The 21,093-nt window shown below is 46.8% G+C and overlaps 1 protein-coding gene across 1 annotated transcript in view; it reads left to right on the top strand.

The window, feature by feature from the left end:
* Positions 1-21,093, top strand: part of JPH3 (junctophilin 3) — a 165,061-nt gene that overhangs the window by 66,665 nt on the left and 77,303 nt on the right. Inside the window, exon 3 of the mRNA XM_088448014.1 lies at positions 19,889-20,013. Coding sequence (XP_088304140.1) covers positions 19,889-20,013 — 125 coding nt within the window. The remainder of the gene's footprint in view (positions 1-19,888; positions 20,014-21,093) is intronic.

Genomic DNA, 21,093 nt, shown 5'->3' with positions numbered 1-21,093 from the left:
AAAATTACCGGCATGTTGGTAAAAGCAGCAGGAAGGTGACCGCTGTCTTGCTCCTCAAATCCAATGCTTACAATCTAGGGGTTCATTCAAAATAATATATATATATATATATATATATATTTAGTAGAAGTAAACGCGGCACTCAGGGGTTTCGATAAGACTCGTAACACCAAATTTCCTGGGGTCCACGTTTCAATGTCTGTGCACTTTTGTCAGGACAAGGAATAATCATAACACTCACCATTAAATAGGTGCTCCCCTCCACCAAGCTGGCGCTGCCTCCCTCAGGTCCCATCAGATGGCGCGGTCCTGATGACATCACCAATGTGCACCCGTCACCAATGGTCACAGACAGGATGACTGAAAGTTACAACAAAGTTGTTGAAGCAATATCAATAAATTACCACCCACAAAAAGGGTGAATAAAAAAGCATATTAGCTATATATGTAATATATATATATATATATATATATATATAAAGATATAGATATCCGTAAGGGGTATACACTCGGAACCCTCTGTCAGTAAAGAGATGTACACTCTGAACCCTCTTGTCAGTAAAGGGGTATACACTCTGAACAATCTGTCAGTAAAGGGGTGTACACTCGGAACTATCTGTCAGTAAAGAGGTATACACTCTGAATCCTCTGTCAGTAAAGGGGTATACACTTGGAACCCTCTGTCAGTAAAGAGGTATACACTCGGAACACTCTGTCAGTAAAGGGGTATACACTTGGAACTCTCTGTCAGTAAAGAGGTATGTACTCGGAAACCCTCTGTCAGTAAAGAGATGTACACTCTGAACCCTCTTGTCAGTAAAGGGGTATACACTCTGAACCCTCTGTCAGTAAAGGGGTATACACTCTGAACCCTCTGTCACTAAAGAGGTATACACTCGGAACCCTCTGTCAGTAAAGGGGTATACACTCTGAACCCTCTTGTCAGTAAAGGGGTATATACTCTGAACCATCTGTCAGTAAAGGGGTGTACCCTCGGAACTATCTGTCAGTAAAGAGGTATACACTCTGAATCCTCTGTCAGTAAAGAGGTATACACTCTGAATCCTCTGTCAGTAAAGCAGTATACACTCTGAACCATCTGTCAGTAAAGGGGTATACACTCTGAAACCTATGTCAGTAAAGAGGTATACACTCTCAACCCTCTGTCAGTAAAGGGGTGTACACTCTGAACCCTCTGTCAGTAAAGAGGTATACACTTGGAACCCTCTGTCAGTAAAGGGGTTTATACTCTGAACCCTCTGTCAGTAAAGGAGTATACACTCTGAACCCTCTGTCAGTAAAGGGGTATACACTTGGAACCCTCTGTCAGTAAAGGGGTATACACTTGGAACCCTCTGTCAGTAAAGGGGTATACACTCTGAACCCTCTGTCAGTAAAGGGGTATACACTCTGAACTCTCTGTCAGTAAAGGGGTATATACTCTGAACCATCTGTCAGTAAAGACGTATACACTCTGAACCATCTGTCAGTAAAGGGGTATACACTCTGGGCCTGATTCAGACCCGTTCGCTAGATGCGGTCGCTCACTCGGAACCCTCTGTCAGTAAAGGGGTATACACTCTGAACCCTCAGTCAGTAAAGGGGTATATACTCTGAACCACTGTCAGTAAAGACGTATACACTCTGAACCGTCTGTCAGTAAAGGGGTATACACTTGGAACCCTCTGTCAGTAAAGGGGTATACACTCTGAACCCTCTGTCAGTAAAGGGGTAAACACTCTGAACCCTCTGTCAGTAAAGAGGTATACACTTGGAACCATCTGTCAGTAAAGGGGTATACACTCTGAACCATCTGTCAGTAAATGGGTATACACTCGGAACCCTCTGTCAGTAAAGGGGTATACACTTTTAACCCTCTGTCAGTAAAGGGGTATACACTCTGAACCCTCTGTCAGTAAATGGGTATACACTTGGAACCCTCTGTCAGTAAAGAGTTATACACTCGGAACCCTCTGTAAGCAGACTAAGCAGTCCAACAATCTGCATATGTTAAGATGTCAAGTATATAGAATAGTAGTAATTTATGTCCACATATGAAAGCATCATGGATGGTCGGAAATATGGTGTCGGCATCTGCACAGGCACCAATGTCTCATTTTTGGCGCTCTCTATGGAGGTAGTCAGGGCCCCCAGTCCCCCTTTCTGCCTCGAAGAGAGCTTTATCAATATGGCGCCAGCTTCTGTGGGCCTGATTCATTACAGATTACAACTGCGTGCAAGCTGCGATGGTCCTCGTGTTACCGATGGTTTCGCAGACTTGCAAAGTATTACGGATGTGAGTAAGGGGAAGTGGGCGCCCTTATGTTAGGCTGCGACGGCATAGCGATTGCAAACAGCATATTTTCGCAGTGGGTCTGTGTGCGTAATCGCAGTAGCGATCCGTAATGAATCAGGCCGGCTCTTCCTACGCTGTTACGGGTCCCGGGTTACCCGTTCACACTGCTCTGCAAATCGGGTTGAACCCGCGTTCAACCCTGCTCTTTACCCGGGTTGAAATGCCCGTTCACATTGCATTGCGAGCCAGTTTGAAATGCTCGATCCGGGTTATTTCAACTGGACCCTTTCACACTGCACAGTATCCAGTATCGCTGCACGTTTTCGCGTGAAATAATCGGGTTCTTGCTGGCAGTGTAAAAGCCTTGTTACAATTAAATAATGTTTTTATTTTATTTCTTTTGTACAAAATAAGATACAGTATGTTATTGTATTTTATTATAATGTTTTTATTCTGTCTAATCTGTATATGTGCAGAGGAGACGGCCAGACCTTGGGGCTGTTCTATTCATTTCCTGTAACTTGATTAGGTGAACATGCCCTGTGGCAGGAAATATATTGATTACACAGGGAAAGTATAGATGTACGATATAGTGTGAGACATAAAGGATAATCTGGATCAGTGACCCAAGAAATATTGATTCAAGACCCTTTTGAACCTCTGGCATATTGCTTAAAAGCGATCCGAAGCTTTGTGTAATTTGCTGTAAACACGCGATATTGCAGCCGCTGGTGAGAATGTGTAGTAGTGGCTGCATTGTCATGAATGTTATTGGGCCCGGCTGACAATATGGACGCCTCCAGGGTAGGTCATTTACAAAGTGCAAATCCAGTCTCACTTGGAGCAAGTGCCCCTAGAAAAGAGATGGAGACAGGTGCAGAAAATGAGGCCAGGAGGTAGCGGGGAGGTAGGAGGCAGCTGGAAACTGTTTGTATATAGTTTAAAATAAAAATCTTATTTTACTTAATAAATTATTTGCACATTTTATAACAGTAATTCATTAAATAAAATCTAGAAATAAAAGCATTTCCCTGATGAAGCTGAACTAACAGGTATCAGTAAGGACCAGAACCGCCAGACCCCAAGCAAACAATGTTATCACAGGCAGGAACCCAGCTCATGTATAGGTCGGTGCTAATAAGCCCTATCGCTGACATAAAAATCAATAAGCCCCTACACATTTACATCTATCTGCCCCGGACAGTTATATAATTATATATATATATATATATATATATATATATATATATATATAATATATATATTCCAGCTCTCATCCTAACTTGCTACTACATGCTCCCTCCTCCCTGTCTTCCCCATCTGTATCACACCCAACTATCTGCCCCGGACAGTTATATAATTATATATATATAAGTGGGAGTGTCCTTGCCAGACATGTGATCACAATATAACCACATAGGGCCAGTTGTACGCAGTGGCGATGTTTTGGCAAATGGAGCGATTTTCTTTTTTCCCACTGCTCATGTGTCAAGGCACATTACCGTATGCGCACGCTGCGAGTCTTTATACACAGTGTGATTAACAGGGAGCGTTTGGGGGAGGTAACCCTAAAAATGCAGGCATGTCTTAACCTGCTCAGGGGTCGTGTTACATCCTGCGTCTGTGATCCCATACGCTGGAAACATATTTCCGGCGTCTCAGTTACGGTAGCCATTCTCACTCAGGAAGTTGATGTTTGCATGATCAGAGGCGGACGCAGACGCACTGCCGATGTCGGATGAAAATGTAGTGAGCGTTCCTGGCCGGTGGCAGGGAGGTGTCTTAGCACACACAGGGGGTTGGTCCCTGGCGTGCCACTGAAAGCACACTCACGTGTCACTGCCGCTCACAAACACAGACTGAGAAACCGCACATGCCTTGGGGCTTATGCAAGTTTTCATGGTGCGACTGATAGCGGCACCTAAAAGCGCACCAATCGGTACTAGAGCATATATATAGACACTGAAAGTGGACATCTCAGTCATTGCATATTCATACGCACGCCGTTTGCATAATGTCGCAGCTGGCGACTACCAATAAATGCAGCTGTGGCCACTACTGCGCCAACCTCTCTGAATCAGGCTCTGTGTGTGGGCACATTATGCCGTACTAGCCAGTTAAGCTGCTATCATTGACTATTGCACGGATAGTGTAGGGGATGCCGTAATGCAAATTGTGGTGGAAGTCACATGGTCTGGACGGTATAGAAAAACTTTGATTGGCTGCCTTGATTCTTGTATAAAGAGCATGTGTAACATGTCCAGAAAGCAAATGAAGAACAATGTTCTGTAAGTCTGGAAACGTGGGTAAAAAATACTGGTAATTGCTGATATTTGGTCGGTTTCCCATCTCTGCTCTTACATTACGCCCTATTGCCCATGAACACTTCCTGACAGCATTCTTAGCCTATGCCCTGCTAGGCGGCAGCCACTCTCTTCTACCTAAGTGCTGATAAGAGGCAGACGGGAGACAGGCCCTCACTATGAGATAGGCTCAATGGACTCCTCAGTACTCTAAGCCTTGTCAGGAATGTCCCTCCGTAGACATGCAGATGTCGATTTCCTACTTTTACATTAAGAGACGTCCCCTGTGCATAGACAGCATGTGCTTTCCCTTTCACAATAGGACCACTAATATTCCATGTTTTTCTAGAGTGGGAGGACAGTCAGGGGATATTCTAGTAGAGAGTGGGAGGACAGTCAGGGGATATTCTAGGGAAGAGTGGGAGGAGAGTCAGGGGATATTCTAGGGAAGAGTGGGAGGAGAGTCAGGAGCCATTCGTTTAGAGAGTGGGAGGAGAGTCAGGAGCCATTCTAGTAGAGATTGGGAGGACAGTCAGGGGACATTCTAGTAGAGATTGGGAGGACAGTCAGGGGACATTCTAGTAGAGAGTGGGAGGAGAGTCAGGAGCCATTCTAGTAGAGAGTGGGAGGACAGTCAGGGGACATTCTAGTAGAGAGTGGGAGGACAGTCGGGACATTCTAGTAGAGAGTGGGAGGACAGTCAGGGGACATTCTAGTAGAGAGTGGGAGGACAGTCAGGGGACATTCTAGTAGAGAGTGGGAGGACAGTCAGGGGACATTCTAGTAGAGAGTGGGAGGACAGGCAGGGGACATTCTAGGAGAGAGTGGGAGGACAGTCAGGGGACATTCTAGTAGAGAGTGGGAGGACAGTCGGGACATTCTAGTAGAGAGTGGGAGGACAGGCAGGGGACATTCTAGGAGAGAGTGGGAGGACAGTCAGGGGACATTCTAGTAGAGAGTTGGAGGACAGTCAGGGGGCATTCCAGTAGAGAGTAGGAGGACAGTCAGGGGACATTCTAGTAGAGAGTGGGAGGACAGTCAGGGGACATTCTAGGGAAGAGTGGGAGGAGAGTCAGGAGCCATTCTAGTAGAGAGTGGGAGGACAGTCAGGGAACATTCTAGGGAAGAGTGGGAGGAGAGTCAGGAGCCATTCTAGTAGAGAGTGGGAGGAGAGTCAGGAGCCATTCTAGTATAGAGTGGGAGGAGAGTCAGGAGCCATTCTAGTAGAGAGTGGGAGGACAGTCAGGAGCCATTCTAGTAGAGAGTGGGAGGACAGTCAGGGGACATTCTAGTAGAGAGTGGGAGGACAGTCAGGGGACATTCTAGTAGAGAGTGGGAGGACAGTCGGGACATTCCAGGGAAGAGTGGGAGGAGAGTCAGGAGCCATTCTAGTAGAGAGTGTGAGGACAGTCGGCACATTCTAGTAGAGAGCGGGAGGACAGTCAGGGGACATTCTAGGGATGAGTGGGAGGAGAGTCAGGAGCCATTCTAGTAGAGAGTGGAAGGACAGTCAGGGGACATTCTAGTAGAGAGTGGGAGGCAGTCAGGGGACATTCTAGGGAAGAGTGGGAGGAGAAAAAATGGGTGTTCACTCCAGCACACTGCAACAATATCAGCAAAAATACTTGAACTCTACATAATAATAGAAATTCAGAGGTATTAGTTGCATACATTTGCAAATATATGATTAAGCGTCGGGCCAGCGTCAAGGCTCCTCTATACCGGCGTCCCTAACATTCAGGGGTTCACGTCTGAGGCGCAGGGCACCCCAAAAAAGGACCATCCCCGGGGTATCACACGAAAAAGGGAAAAAAGGTGATAGTGAAGTGTAAAGTACAGATCTGTAAAGATAATCAATAAGTGTTAATATAGTAAGAAAGAATTAAAGTAACATGAATAATAAACAAACAAATAAAAAGGTGATTTGAAAGTGTATCTATGTGAGTTAAGTGGTGATGCCCTTAAGAAGCCCAGCCAGATCAACCCCGGGGGCCCCACACCCAAACGCTCACCCCAAAATAATTAATGCTATCTAATAGTAGCACCCACTCTGGGTCATATAATTACATATTAATGTACTGCATAATAACAACACATATATAAATATATATAAGCCGAGAGCTGACTTACCTAGGAGGTACCCCAGAACCTCCAAATGGCACTATATGAACCAGCACATCTTCCCAATGCTGGCTTCCTTCATGCCTCTCAGAACTGCAATAAAAAATAAAATGGTCGCTCACATCAGCTTAATGGTATTGCACAGGTGCTTGTAAAGGACAGGGTTTACTCTGAACCACAGAAAAAAAGGGTGTTCCCTCCAGCATACTGCAACAATATCAGCAAAAACACTTGAACCCTACATAATAATAGAAATTCAGAGGTATTAGTTGCATACATTTGCAAATATATGATTAAGCGCCGGGCCAGCGTCAAGGCTCCTCTATAGCGGCGTCCCTAACATTCAGGGGTTCACGTCTGAGGCGCAGGGCACCCCAAAAGAATCCAGCCAAGGACCATCCCCAGGGCATCACACGAAAAAAGGGGATAGGGAAGTGTAGAGTATAGATGTGTAAAGATAATCCATAAGTGTTAATAAGGTAAGAAATAATTTAAGAGAGAGTGGGCGGACAGTCGGGACATTCTAAGGAAGAGTGGGAGGAGAGTCAGGAGGCATTCTAGTAGAGAGTGGGAGGAGGAGAGTCAGGAGGCATTCTAGGGAAGAGAGGGATGAGAGTCGGGACATTCTAGGGAAGAGAGGGATGAGAGTCAAGAAGCATTCTAGGGAAGAGAAGGATGAGAGTCAGGAAGCATTCTAGGGAAGAGAGGGATGAGAGTTGGGAAGAATTCTAGGGAAGAGAGCGATGAGAGTCAGGAAGAATTCTAGGGAAGAGAGGGATGAGAGTCAGGAAGCATTCTAGGGAAGAGAGGGATGAGAGTCAGCAGACATTCTAGGGAAGGGAGGGATGCGAGTCAGGGGACATTCTAGGGAAGAGAGGGTTGAGAGTCAGGAAGCATTCTAGGGAAGAGAGGGATGAGAGTCAGGGGACATTCTAGGGAAGAGAGGGAGAAGAGTCAGGAAGCATTCTAAGGAAGAGAGGGAGAAGAGTCAGGAAGCATTCTAGGGAAGAGAGGGATGAGAGTCACGACATTCTAGGGAAGAGAGGGATGGGAGTCAGGAAGCATTCTAGGGAAGAGAGGGATGAGAGTCAGGAAGCATTGAAGAGAGGGATTAGAGTCAGGAAGCATTCTAGGGAAGAGAGGAATGAGAGTCAGGAAGCATTCTAGGGAAGAGAGGGATGGGAGTCAGGGGACATTCTAGGGAAGAGAGGGATGAGAGTCAGGAAGCATTCTAGGGAAGAGAGGGATGAGAGTCAGGAAGCATTCTAGGGAAGAGAGGGATGAGAGTCAGGAAGCATTCTAGTAGAGAGTAGCAGGAGGAGAGTCAGGAGGCATTCTAATAGCAGAGGCTACGCAGAGTGATTGAAAGGAAGCGGGTGGTGACGGGGGAGGGGGTCCTGCGCAACACAGGCGTGCCAGTGCATTGGGATGGCGTGGCAGGGGCGTGCATAAATTATATACTGCGAAACCATACGCAGCCTGAGACCTCATAGCGTGCGCTGAAGTTAGCAATACCTGAGTGAGGTCTGACCAGCCTTACCTGTGCGTATGGGTCCGATGTTATAAGATGTTACCGATTGTTTCGCTATGTTGCCAAAGTATACGGATGTGAGTAAGGGGAAGTGGGCAGCTGCAATCGCAATGTGAATGTAAACATTTAATAGCACCACTGATATTAGCAACTGCGTTGCGTGCGTATAAGCAGAATAGCGATCCGTAGTGAATCAGGCCCTGATTCAGAGCCGGTCGCTCTGACAGAGCGCTCGCTCTGAATCAGGGCCGGTCTTTTTTTTTTTTTTAGAACGGCCTCCTGGCCGCTCACATAGCTGTGGGTGACCACCCACAGCTATAGCGAGCGGCCAGGAAGATGGTCGCGATGGTCAAGACCATCGCGACCATCGGGCTTGCGACAAGACCCTTGTGGTCGGGTCTCATTGCCACAAGCCCAGAGAGATTTCGGCTCTATCAGAGCTGAAATCTCTCCCACTGACATCACTCGTGATGTCAGTGGGCCCCCAAACGGAGGCGTTCACATGGGAACGCCTCCGTTTGGGCAGCCACTCCCCCGGCCCGCCCACCAAAGGGGGCGAGCTGTCACTCAACATCGACAGCTCGCCCCCTTTGTTGCGAGACCCGCAGCGACGGAGTGCCCGGAGCGTATCTGGGTCTCGCGCATGTGCACAACGGAGCCGGCTCCGTCGTGCGCATGCGCACTGGCCCACCATCGACCTATGCGCTTGCCACCGACCAGAATCAGGCCCTCAGGCCCATTGTGTGCTCAGTCACTAGTAATTTCTACACCTGTCCTGTTTTTTGGTTTTCCTTCAATCTTTAAACAAAAATGTATTTTAAAAGTATACATAGTAATGATGATGGCTGAGGTCTCACAATAGTTCTAAGGTTGTATATTTTACCTACAATGGAAGATTCACCCTATAAAAAGGAGCAGAGTAAAGGCCCCCATATATCAGCAATTGATTGCAGCAATCGTGCAATTTGCAATCAATTGTGTATAAAAATCTTTCCCTTTTTCAAGTCGATTGCAGAATTGCCACAATCGATTGAAAAAGGGAAAGATTTTTATACACAATCGATTGCAAATTGCACGATTGCTGCAATCAATTGCTGATGTTTGGGGGCCTTTAGGCTTGTAGCTGATCCTCTAAAGGCCCCCATACATCAGAGATTGATTGCAGCAATCGTGCAATTTGCAGTCGATTGTGTATAAAAATCTTTCCCTCTTTCAATCGATTGTGGCAATTCTGCAATCGATTGAAAAAGGGAAAGATTTTTATACACAATCGATTGCAAATTGCATGACTGCTGCAATCAATCTCTGATGTATGGGGGCCTTAAGCCCACATAGCTATTAGGAGGCGAGGAGTGCAGGCATTCTAGTGGCATGCTAGTGCAATAAATTGAGAAAGATGCCTCTTGGACATAGATCCGGTTGCTCAGCATAGAAGAACCTGGGCAGAGGCTTAATCCTAGGCGCATAACTCAGAATTTCAGGAGTGAGGGTTACACTGATACCCCTTTTTAATTGCTGCAGTCTTAATTTGTATTTCGGATCACCGTATAAATGCACAATACTAATTAGCGCAATCAGATCCTTTTGTTATTTGGTATTAATCCTATGCGCATTGCTCATACTGGATCTCTGCAGTCTGGCCAGAACCGTGGACTCTCCCAGCCATGTATTTGTGATGATCACACCCCACAGAATGCACTATGCCGCACACTGTATGTAACAACTGCTTGCACCGCGCCTGGGTTGGTAAAAACTTTCACCGTAATGTATCCGTGGGGTCAGAAATGTAACTTATTTAAAGGAGGAGATAATTTAAGATTCTTAAGAAAAGTATTAAGGAGGGAGGAGGGAAGAGACCAGATGGCCAACTTCATTCCAAGAAAAGAAGTGGGAGTAGATGACAAGTGTTGAACAGGGAGTCGGCATGAGATAAGTCATTTGGCGCAGCTGAAATCACTCGTATGCACATTTATTTCAGCTGCTACAAACCTCACACGATCACGTGCTGAATGTAAACCAGCTTATTGTTGTGTATGTGCATATGTAATGTGCCCGCAGCAGGTACAAACCATCATACATAGGAGGTCAGTTATGAAGCCCATTCCTGGGTGGAAGACTGGGAGATAGTGGTATGTACTATGTAGCCTATCCAGGTGTTTCTTCTATGCCGAATAATATACAGGTATAACCGAGGGAGAGGGAGCATAGTAACACTTTGCTTCTTGCTTTTTATTGGGGTAAACCACCGACACGTTGGGTAACATATAGATACATTTTTTTTTTATTTAAGAAAGTCTCTCTGTTAATACTCTGTGCTGCTTATCCCTCAGGAAATCTGACCGCAACCAAGAATTTGTGGCACTGTGCGGTGAGAGAGAAGCGCCAGACACTATGCGTGTAAATGTCACATCCTCCTCCCACCTCAGCACCGCCCCTCTCATTAACATAAACTCTCTGAATGTCTTCATTACATATTTAATGTGTGCGGCTTTTCGTTCCGTTGCTTGGAATGCTCCTAGAACGACAGTTCTTCACCGCAAATGCGACATTCAGCCGCACGGTGGGCCCATTAAACATATAGTATGAGACTGAGGGCCTGATGTCAGCACTGCCGATGTCGGATGTAGTGGAGCATTATTGTTTTGTTACTGCGCTTGCGTCTATGTCGCACGTGCGTGCATCCTGGTTTTGTCCGTGCCCAGTCAGGGTTGTAATATCAGGCGCATGCAGGGAGAAGCGCACGGACATGGTCAGATGGGCGACCGCCAATAGACGCATCAGTGTCCAGCCCCCGAATCCACACAGAGTGCGGCCCTGCCGTTTCAGAGCATACGCCACATCCATAGCGGTGACCGTTTTCCTCTTGGCGTGATCAATGTATGTGATGGCGTCCCGGCTAACGTTCTGCGAGAAAACCTTCAGCACTGAATGAGGCCGGAGATGCGTTTCACACTCCGTGCCGCTCCGTGCTAGGCGACATATGGCGGGCTTGGTGATACCCGCCTTTACCTCTTCCTGACATATTTCTTCCTTATCGCTGCTCTAACTTGAAATAAAGAGATAGATAGACGCAACTGCAGGTGGTCCTGGTTCTCTAAACTGGTGTAAAACATAAGTCCCTTTGTTGCGCGGAGATGGACGTGTCCTGCGCACTGCAAGGAATGCCGCAAAAATTGTCCCCTTACATTCGCTCTCCATCTCTGTGGCTAACGTTAGTATTCTTACTCTGCAAAAGGAAATCTCTCTTCTGCACAGCTCTACTAAACAAGGACCCCAGTGCTAAACAAGGACCCCCCCAGTGCCTGTCCTCCCTCCCAACTCTGCTATAACCATCACTCCCAACTCCTGCCCTGTACGAATGGCTCCTTGCTAATGCCGCTGTCTTGTGCTGCAAACCCGTGCACTTAGCAATCTAGTTGCGTCTACACAAATCGAGGCACACGGGTACAGCAATATGTTTTGTTCGACCACCAGTGGTCTCAGCAACGGTTCAGTGATCACAACAGTGATTGGTATCTTTACCGGACTTCTTCAAGGTCCATCCGCCCATTCTGCTTTTATGACATTACAATGCGAGGCACACAGTGCCTCCAAGAGGATGGTACTGCGCCTCAACCATAATGCCCATTATAAATGAGACCCTGTGTGTCTGAAACGGCTGATCAGAGAGAACAATAGCTTGAACTAAGCCACAGGTTGAATATAAATACAACGGTAAACATCTAAAGTTCTCTCAGTGTTTGGTAACAAATTCTGCTTTATGTAAGTAAGTGAACCTGTATCGTTAGTTTGTCAGAGTGTCGCAGAACTGTTGTGTGAACATGATAGCGAGGTTACACACAACCAGGCCTACGTGTGAGCTCATCCGCCAATCGGCCACAGGGCATCGGACGCAGAAGCCGCAGAACTCGGTGAGTAGCCTGTGACGGGCTGGACCTCGACTCGCGTGAAATCCTGATAGCATAGATCATTAAGGTAGACACACACACCTAGGTGGCCAAATTACCAGAGATCCCGGCATCCAATCAGCCTGATGACAACTGCGTCTTTGTCGCCTGGAAGTGCAGCAGGAATATGACCACACAATCCAGGAGTTGTCACCTTCCAACCACATTTTCCAGCTGCACTTTCTGTCTCATATTCGGGGCCATAACTAGACATCTTTGGGCCCCATGGCAATTTTTTTTTTTTTTGAAGGGGCCCCTCTGACCCAGCCAAAATGAAAAATATACACATGAGCTTTGAAAAGGGATACGGGCCCCTCGCAACTGCAGCTGCACCCCCACCCTGGGTTACAGGGGCTGTTACGTTTATCCTGGTATATTGAAGCATCCTCTGCAATATGGCAGCGTGCGCTCACACCCAGTACTGGGAGACTTTCACTGAGAGCGCCACGTTTATTACATGTCCATTGCCAGAGCTGGGGCTCTCAGTACAGGACGCACTGTAGGCGACACTGAATGGCGCAGCGAGGATGTTCTCAGTGCCTCCGATAAAGGTATCACATTTGAGAAATGTAACATTGTGCACCCTTCCACACATGCAGCTGCTGGCATTATGCAGTATACAGAACTTGGGTCAATAGAAAGAAAGAAAGCACCAGAATAGCAGCAGAATAATTACACATAAGCAACAGAAATTCCATCCTATCCATGGGACCCGTCCCTGATCTCCAAAGATGTTTTCTTGGGCTAACAGCTTAATTGGTGCCTTTTCTTGTGAGCTCTGTGAAGCTTGTAATACGGGCTTATGAGTTAAAAGGCCGTGAAGCTGTGCGTAACACGTTATCTCATGAGCACTTATACAGCACAAGAGATCCTGATGGCACAGACAGTGGCACTGGGCACTGAGGCCATGGTACCCGGGAGTGCCTGGTGCATATCGGAGGTGTCACAGTCATTTCTCAGGCTGTGATCCGGATGGATAGCGATACGAGGAAAACGCTCTGAAAATACTCTGAGCAGACTGATAGTTGATCCCTATCCCGGTAATGCTTCTGCGGCTCACACTACTTACCCCCAGGTCAGAGGAAGAATAGAAGGTGCAATTTCCTAAAGAGTCTCTCTGACCAGCGGATTATGCTAGGACTCGTGTGAAGATGGGTCATGGGTGCTTATTAACCACACGTCGGCAGCGTTTTAGAGCGGCTGTCCTATGCCGTACTTTTAGGCCCTCTATAAAGTTGAAATCTCATGACCTTTTATAAATCGGACGCAAAACAGATTTATCAGGCGTTTTGCAGTGAAGATGACGCGGCGTCTGTTTGTGGTCAGCCAGCGTCGGATCCTTGAAATATGTAAATAAAGCTTTTAACCTGATTATTTTGTACTGTATCATAAGTTCTATTTTATTACGTATTACCTTGTATTACACTGAAACTATAACACACTTTGGGCCTCATTCACACAACAGCAGTTGGCCAGTGTTGGAAGTACCGCGCATACATCCCGATGGTTACCGCCAGGCAACACAGAATAAATTTGGACACAAGAGCTGCGGATTTCAGTGGCTGTTCCTGGATAACGGGGTGGGGTGGTTAGACAGACGCAGGCGTAACGCTGACAGTGACTGCGTCTAATGACGCATTAACGCACACACATGGCGCCATGTTCCGATGGAGAAATTGCACTTGCCGTGGGGCTTCGATGCTGCAACCGATGTTCCAGCAGCTTTGCGTCTCAGTATTAACAGAGGGCCTGATTCAGACCCGCTCGCGAGCGCTGAGCGCTCGCAAGTGGGTCGATGTTGGCTAAGAGCGCATGCACACGAGGGAGCCGGATCCGTTGTGTGCATGCGCGAGACCCGCATAGTGACGGGCAAGCCGTTGCTATGAGTCTCGCTACAAAGGGGGCGTGCTGTCGATGTTGAGTGACAGCACGCCCCCTTTGGTGGGTCTGCCGGGGGCATTGCTGCCCAGACGGAGGCGTTCCCATGGGAACGCCTACCGTCTAGGGCCGGCCCCACTGACATCACAAACGATGTCAGTGATAGTGCTTTTGGCTCTGATATAGCCAAAAGCACTCCAGGGCTTGCGGCAGACGAGACCCTACCACAAGGGTCTCATCGCAAGCCCGATGGTCGCAATGGTCTTGACCATCACGACTATTTTTTGGGCCGCTCGCTATAGCTGTGGGTGGTCACCCACAGCTATGCGAGCGGCCAGGAGGCCGCTCTAAAAAAACAGAAGGTCGGCCCTGATTCAGAACGAGCGCTCTGAAAGAGCGTCCGGCTCTGAATCAGGCCCAGAATCAGCTGCGGCATTAGCATGAAGACGCAACGTCGTCTATGTCCGCCTTAGAATGAGGCCCTATTGCTCTTCAGTCTTCATACTAAATCATAGAAAACTTTTCTTGTAGAAAAATGAAGAAAAGTAATGTCTCTAGCCTCTGGTAAGCCTGATATATATGGGTAGTAGTTATTCTTCAGTATTAAATCAGGAATGATAGTTCATGGTGACAGCTTCTCTTTATATCAGGCATTTTTCTCATTATCATTATTAATTATGCAGTAACCCCCTCAGTCACTGCGCTTCGCAGGAAGATTTATTATGCGCCGGGCCGGCTGCAGAGCCATAGAGCAGGAGGGTGGCTGTATAAAGGGAATTCGGAGGCAGCTGGTCACTGTAGGTGGGTATCTGAGCGGGGAATGAGGGGTTTTGGTGGCATAAGGCATGTGGCACTGTTCAGATGATTTCAGGAGCTTGCGTAGGTTTCACTGCGAACGTTGCCAGATTTCTCAGTCTACAGAAGGGCCGTCTGCAGCGGACATTAATAATTCAGGCACGATTTGCACTCGGATGGTAGTGTACAGTGGCTAATACACCCCCTCCCCCTCTCGTATATGTTCCATCTCAATCCTTTTCTGCTTCTGTTACGCCTCTGCCCAGTTTGGTTTCCTCTGTGATTTGAGTCTGGGACAGGGGTGAGGTGAGAGCTCTCTATAACCCCAGCAGCAGAGATTCTATCAGCGTAAACATGTCCAGCTCCTACGTTTCCCATTCTAAAGCTGGGTACACAGACCATTTTTTTTTTACCGATTTGGCCGATTCCATGGGATACAATTCATCAAGTGTGTAGGCACTATGCGCACTCCCGCGACGGCGGTCGCCGCATCTTCTGGTTGGCCCTTCACGCAGCTCAATCTGACAATCTTGTTGACGAATTGCCGCAAATCATGCAGTGTGTACGTACTACCGGACGACCAGGCGATATGGTTACATTATGTAATTAACGATCTAACCACCAAACGATGCAAGCTATATCGTTTGGAAGATTGCACAGTGTGTATGCACTATACCCTTGTCTGGATGACCATTGCGTCGTTTGCTGGTCGTCTAATGTGTACCCAACTTCAGCCAGGCTCACGTTGTGGAGCTGCAAGTCCCAGCAATGTCCTAGCAGGCAAAGCTATCATGTAACTACAAGTCACATGTTTACCTGTGATACCTATGGCATGCTGGCACCTGTAGTACTACAACAGCCGTAGAGCCACAGGTCGTCTACATGTATTATAAAGCAATGCTGTGTTAGAGGCTGCAGGTACATTACAGCAAATTTCCAATTTCTGAAAAACTTTTAAATGAATAATACAGTGTCTGTAAAGTGGGCATGGCTATCCCCAGTGCCAGCGATACCCGGGTAGGAATAGGGCCCAAAGGTCAGTGCTAAATGCAGCAGAGCGTCCTGGCGGGCCAGCCCCTCCTCTGTTATCCCACCGTGCTCCATACATTTGCACTGAGTGGAGGAATCCTATAACAATCTATAGGGTGCTGGGTCCATTACAGCGCAGACTGGGGGAGCTGTGGGTTTGCTGGGGAAGGGGACCACCCACCTGCCAGTTGGAGGGGAGTTGGGGCAAAATTTACTAAGCGGCTGTTTGACGGCGGTTTCTATTCTATTCTAAACCCCGGGGGTTTGGTGGCGGTTTTGCAGGAGTTTCTAAATGACAGCTCTGTTCTATTCTATTCTAAAATGTATTTTGATGGCAGTTTTGCAGCAGTTTTGGCCTTAGTAAATCTGCAGATAGCAAAACCGCCGCCAAACCACAGTCAAAACACATTTTAGAATAGAATAGAACAGGGCTGTCATTTAGAAACCGCTGCAAAACCGCCTCCAAACCCCCGGGGTTTAGAACAGAATAGAACCCACCACCAAACCCCCGGGGTTTAGAACAGACTATCACCCACCACCAAACCGCCGGGGTTTAGAATAGAATAGAAACCGCCACCAAACGGCCGGGGTTTAGAACACAATAGAAACCGCCACCAAACCCCCAGGGTTTAGAACAGACTATAACCCACCACCAAACCGCCGGGGTTTAGAATAGAATAGAAACCGCCGTCAAACCGCCGCTTAGTAAATTTTGCCCTCTGTCTTTAAAGCAATTGACATCTTCCTGGAATACGATTATTGATTTTGAAAACAAGGCACGAGATCTGTCTGACTCCTCACTGATCAGAGCCAGCTGCAAGTCACATTTCTAAAAGCTGCTTCATTAAAAATCCAAAATATTGTTCAAAATATTATAACCATTAGAGAGATCCCAATTTACATCAGATTCAGTATTTCTTGCAGAATGTCTCCTAATGAACACGTATAGGAATTATACATGTGGAGATTATGGCAGACCCGGTCAGTGCACCTAGGCCGTTCCTGTGCCGCACAATGTTTCCTAGGTTTCAGGTAAGAAAGGGATTATCCACCTTAAACTGGCCACACACTAGACCAACTTACATCCAACCAGCCAACTAGTTGATTGGTTGGAATGAAAATCTGGTAACGTATGGGAGTAACTGATGATCAGCAATTTGCTCCTAAATGCCAGAAAACAGATGAAAATGGCGTCAGACAAGTTTGTTAAATGTTTGATCTAAACAATTTGTTCAAACAACAGTTTTTGTCCATTTTCCGGCATTTGGGAGCAAATTGCTGATTGTCATTTGCTTTCATCCCTTACCAGATTTTCATTCCAACCAATCAACTAGTTGGCTGGTTGGACAGATAATTAGATGTATGGCCAGCTTTACAGGTGACGTTAAGCATGTGTTGAGCTTGCACCCTCAAGCAACTTTCATGCTACTTGCAATGATTTAGCTTTGTAAACCGTTCTGTACTTTTTGAGCCAGGTCTCAATATCATCAGGAAAATATGTTTATTTTAGATTCTCAGGAATACTGCCCAGTTCTGATAGGATATCTCTAGTACATATTATTGTTTCCAGCGCTGTAGCCCATAATTGACACATCTACCTGATAATACTAAGACATGTCTGAAAAGCACAGATAGAAGCAAGAAAAAAACCCAGTGTATTTCATAAACATTGCAGGAGGTTATATATACAAGTCATCTGATGGTGGGAGACCCTCAAACATGGCCGACCGAAATAAGACTCCTTGTGTGCTAGTGAAGCCCACCCGCTCTCGAGATCCATCTTCGATGAGCTCCACCTATATTCGAGCTGATAAAGTACTAATCGATTATTCATGTCTGATGAAAGCACACCTATTGATTATCCATGCCTGATAATGGTGGCTAACCCTTGCAGTATTCTTTAGTCACCGTCTGATAAAGCGAACACGACGAACACACAATGTACCGTTCGCCTCCTTACAGATCATACGTATTATACAAAACAATTGTTTTATTGCAGCATAAATGTATTTCATGGTATTCCCTCCCCAGAGTGTTTCAGTTAAATGCAAATTGCAAACTGTGCAGAATAATGAACCCTCAGTGGGGAATTTAAATAAATTAGTCAGATTATATTACACAAATTAGCATATTACAGGGGTATCTATGTATAGTCACTAATTCCTGGCTTCTCTGGGGTGTGTATATATGTGTGTGTGTGTATATATATATATATATATATATATATACCGGTATATACACACACGTACATACATGCACACTGTAGCTGATGTCTTGCATAATGATGATGTATTGCACTCTGCATGTCATGTTGCATAGCACAGTAATATTTCCATGATTGTTGCAGTTGTGGTTCCTTGTTGCTTGCACACCAGGTGTTTCCCAGGTATATGTGATGTGTTGGATATTGGGAGCAATGTTACATTATTCTACAGAAGATAAAATACTCGCAAACAATATCTCGTTACAGACCAGGATAATGACGATCACTATCATAGACAAGAGACAATAAGGAAAAAAACTGATACATTTAACAGATTGTTTTTGTACCCCATTACAGTTGGAATGGCAGGCTCCACTGCTGTTGGTGAACTACAAGTTCCAGCATGTGTTTTTATTTCATTCAGATCTGCAGCCTTGAAAAGCTTGGACGTCATTGATTTCTCTAACAGCAATACACAGCCTGGGGCTGTTGTAGTACCACAATTCTCAGCATGCCCCGGGGAGGCTCACTTGGTGTGGCATGGGAATCATGTCTCATCTCTCACCTCTCAGTGGGGTATGGGCAGGTAGGGGCAGCTACAGATAGGGACAGCTACAGATAGGGACAGATACAGATAGGGGCAGATACAGATAGGGGCAGATACAGATAGGGGCAGCTACAGATAGGGCCAGATACAGATAGGGCCAGCTACAGATAGGGGCAGATACAGATAGGGGCAGCTACAGATAGGGACAGCTACAGATAGGGGCAGATACAGATAGGGACAGATAGGGGCAGCTACAGATAGGGACAGATACAGATAGGGCCAGATACAGATGGGAGCAGATACAGATAGGGACAGCTACAGATAGGGGCAGCTACAGATAGGGGCAGCTACAGATAGGGCCAGATACAGATAGGGCCAGATACAGATAGGGGCAGCTACAGATAGGGCCAGCTACAGATAGGGCCAGCTACAGATAGGGCCAGATACAGATAGGGCCAGATACAGATAGGGGCAGCTACAGATAGGGACAGCTACAGATAGGGGCAGATACAGATAGGGACAGATAGGGGCAGCTACAGATAGGGACAGCTACAGATAGGGACAGCTACAGATAGGGGCAGCTACAGATAGGGGCAGCTACAGATAGGGACAGATACAGATAGGGACAGATACAGATAGGGGCAGATACAGATAGGGACAGATACAGATAGGGGCAGCTACAGATAGGGGCAGCTACAGATAGGGACAGATACAGATAGGGGCAGATACAGATAGGGGCAGCTACAGATAGGGACAGATACAGTTAGGGACAGATACAGATAGGGGCAGCTACAGATAGAGGCAGCTACAGATAGGGGCAGATACAGATAGGGACAGATACAGATAGGGACAGATACAGATAGGGGCAGCTGCAGATAGGGGCAGCTGCAGATAGGGACAGCTACAGATAGGGACAGCTACAGATGGGGCAGCTACAGATGGGGCAGCTACAGATAGGGGCAGCTACAGATGGGAGCAGATACAGATAGGGACAGCTACAGATAGTGGCAGCTACAGATAGGGGCAGCTACAGATGGGGCAGCTACAGATAGGGCTCTATAGTTGCCAATTTCAGATTCACTACAGAACTACCTGTCGGCTGTCTCCTATATGGCACCCTGGGTTTTCCTGCAGGTTGGGAAGGAACCTATAAGTTACAGTCAGTGTAATTGTCTGCATGTTTATAATCCCCCCCCCCCTCATTTTACCCATCCATCTCTTTCTTCTTTCCTGGGCAGGACGTCCCACTCCAGGGCTAAAGCAGACGCGGCTGCCACTGCGGCTATGAAGGCGCAAGATGAAGCTCAGATCGCCAGGATCGCTGCCAAAGAGTTTTCCCCATCCTTCCAGCATCGAGAAAATGGTCAGTACTCATATATCCGTCTTATATACACCCAGCCACAGCCGGATCTATACGTGGTCTCATGCCTCTAGGACACTGGCCTATGGGAGGGGCTCTGTCATTGTACATCACCCATTTTATAAAGCGACGCAATTTTAGGGTGCATCTTCCCACTTTTATACAAGTAAATAGAAAAATAGCGCATCTGTTATGAACTTTACAAAGTCTAACATCAATAGTACATCTAGTGTAAAAGATTCATTGCAATTTCATATTATTAGCATACAACAAACAAACTGGTGACTCAGGGCCTGATTCAGAGCCGGTCGCTATCTGCGTACGCTCGCTGGATGCGTATGCAAATTCGTCAAAGTGACGCCACGGAAAGCGATCGCTCGCCAAGGCATAAGCACTTCCACCATGTCTTAGCGAGCAGCCACTTTGTCTGAGCGTACGCCCAATCGCACAGGCAGAGCCGCCCACCAGCACCACGTCATCTCCAGGAAGTGTATTAAAACATTGGTACATCGAGCACCATCAGATGCAAACACAGCGCTTGTGGTTTCTTTACCCTACCGCAAGCATTGCGAGGAAATCAGTGTAAAAAAAAGGCAAGTGACGTGTACTATGACGCAGCCTGTTAATTATGCACGCCTCTAAAACGGCGTTGAAACACCCAGGCACGCTTCCGTTCGCATCTCCAACCCCCCCGTTATTACTGGACTGCCCCTGTTACCACCCACAAACGGCCTCTGCTGTCACTCATTACACTGGGCTGCCTTTGCTGGGCGAGCGAGAGGGTTGCGTTCGCAGTGTGTAGTTCGCACACGTGCAGAACGAAGCGTGCGAGTACGCAGAACATCGGGCCGCTTGCGAACGCACAGCGCGAGCAAGCGGCTCTGAATCAGGTCCTCTGTGTTTAGTATAGTAAAATGATAAAAGTTACTTTTGCAATTTTAGTTAATAAAAAAACAACAGAAGTTTTTTTTCTGGACAGACGTCATTTGCGGTGTCAGTCGTAACACGCAAACTAACGTTCACAATGATCATTTCTGTAGGTACTGCATAAACAGATTGCTGATGTCGTAACGCGGCCAGGCC

This window comes from Taudactylus pleione, unplaced genomic scaffold, assembly GCF_031769625.1.
Source record: "Taudactylus pleione unplaced genomic scaffold, aTauple2 ptg000447l, whole genome shotgun sequence".
Lineage (NCBI taxonomy): Eukaryota > Metazoa > Chordata > Amphibia > Anura > Myobatrachidae > Taudactylus > Taudactylus pleione.
Note: the sequence above shows the minus strand (reverse complement) of the source record. Positions and strands in the feature narration are given on the sequence as shown.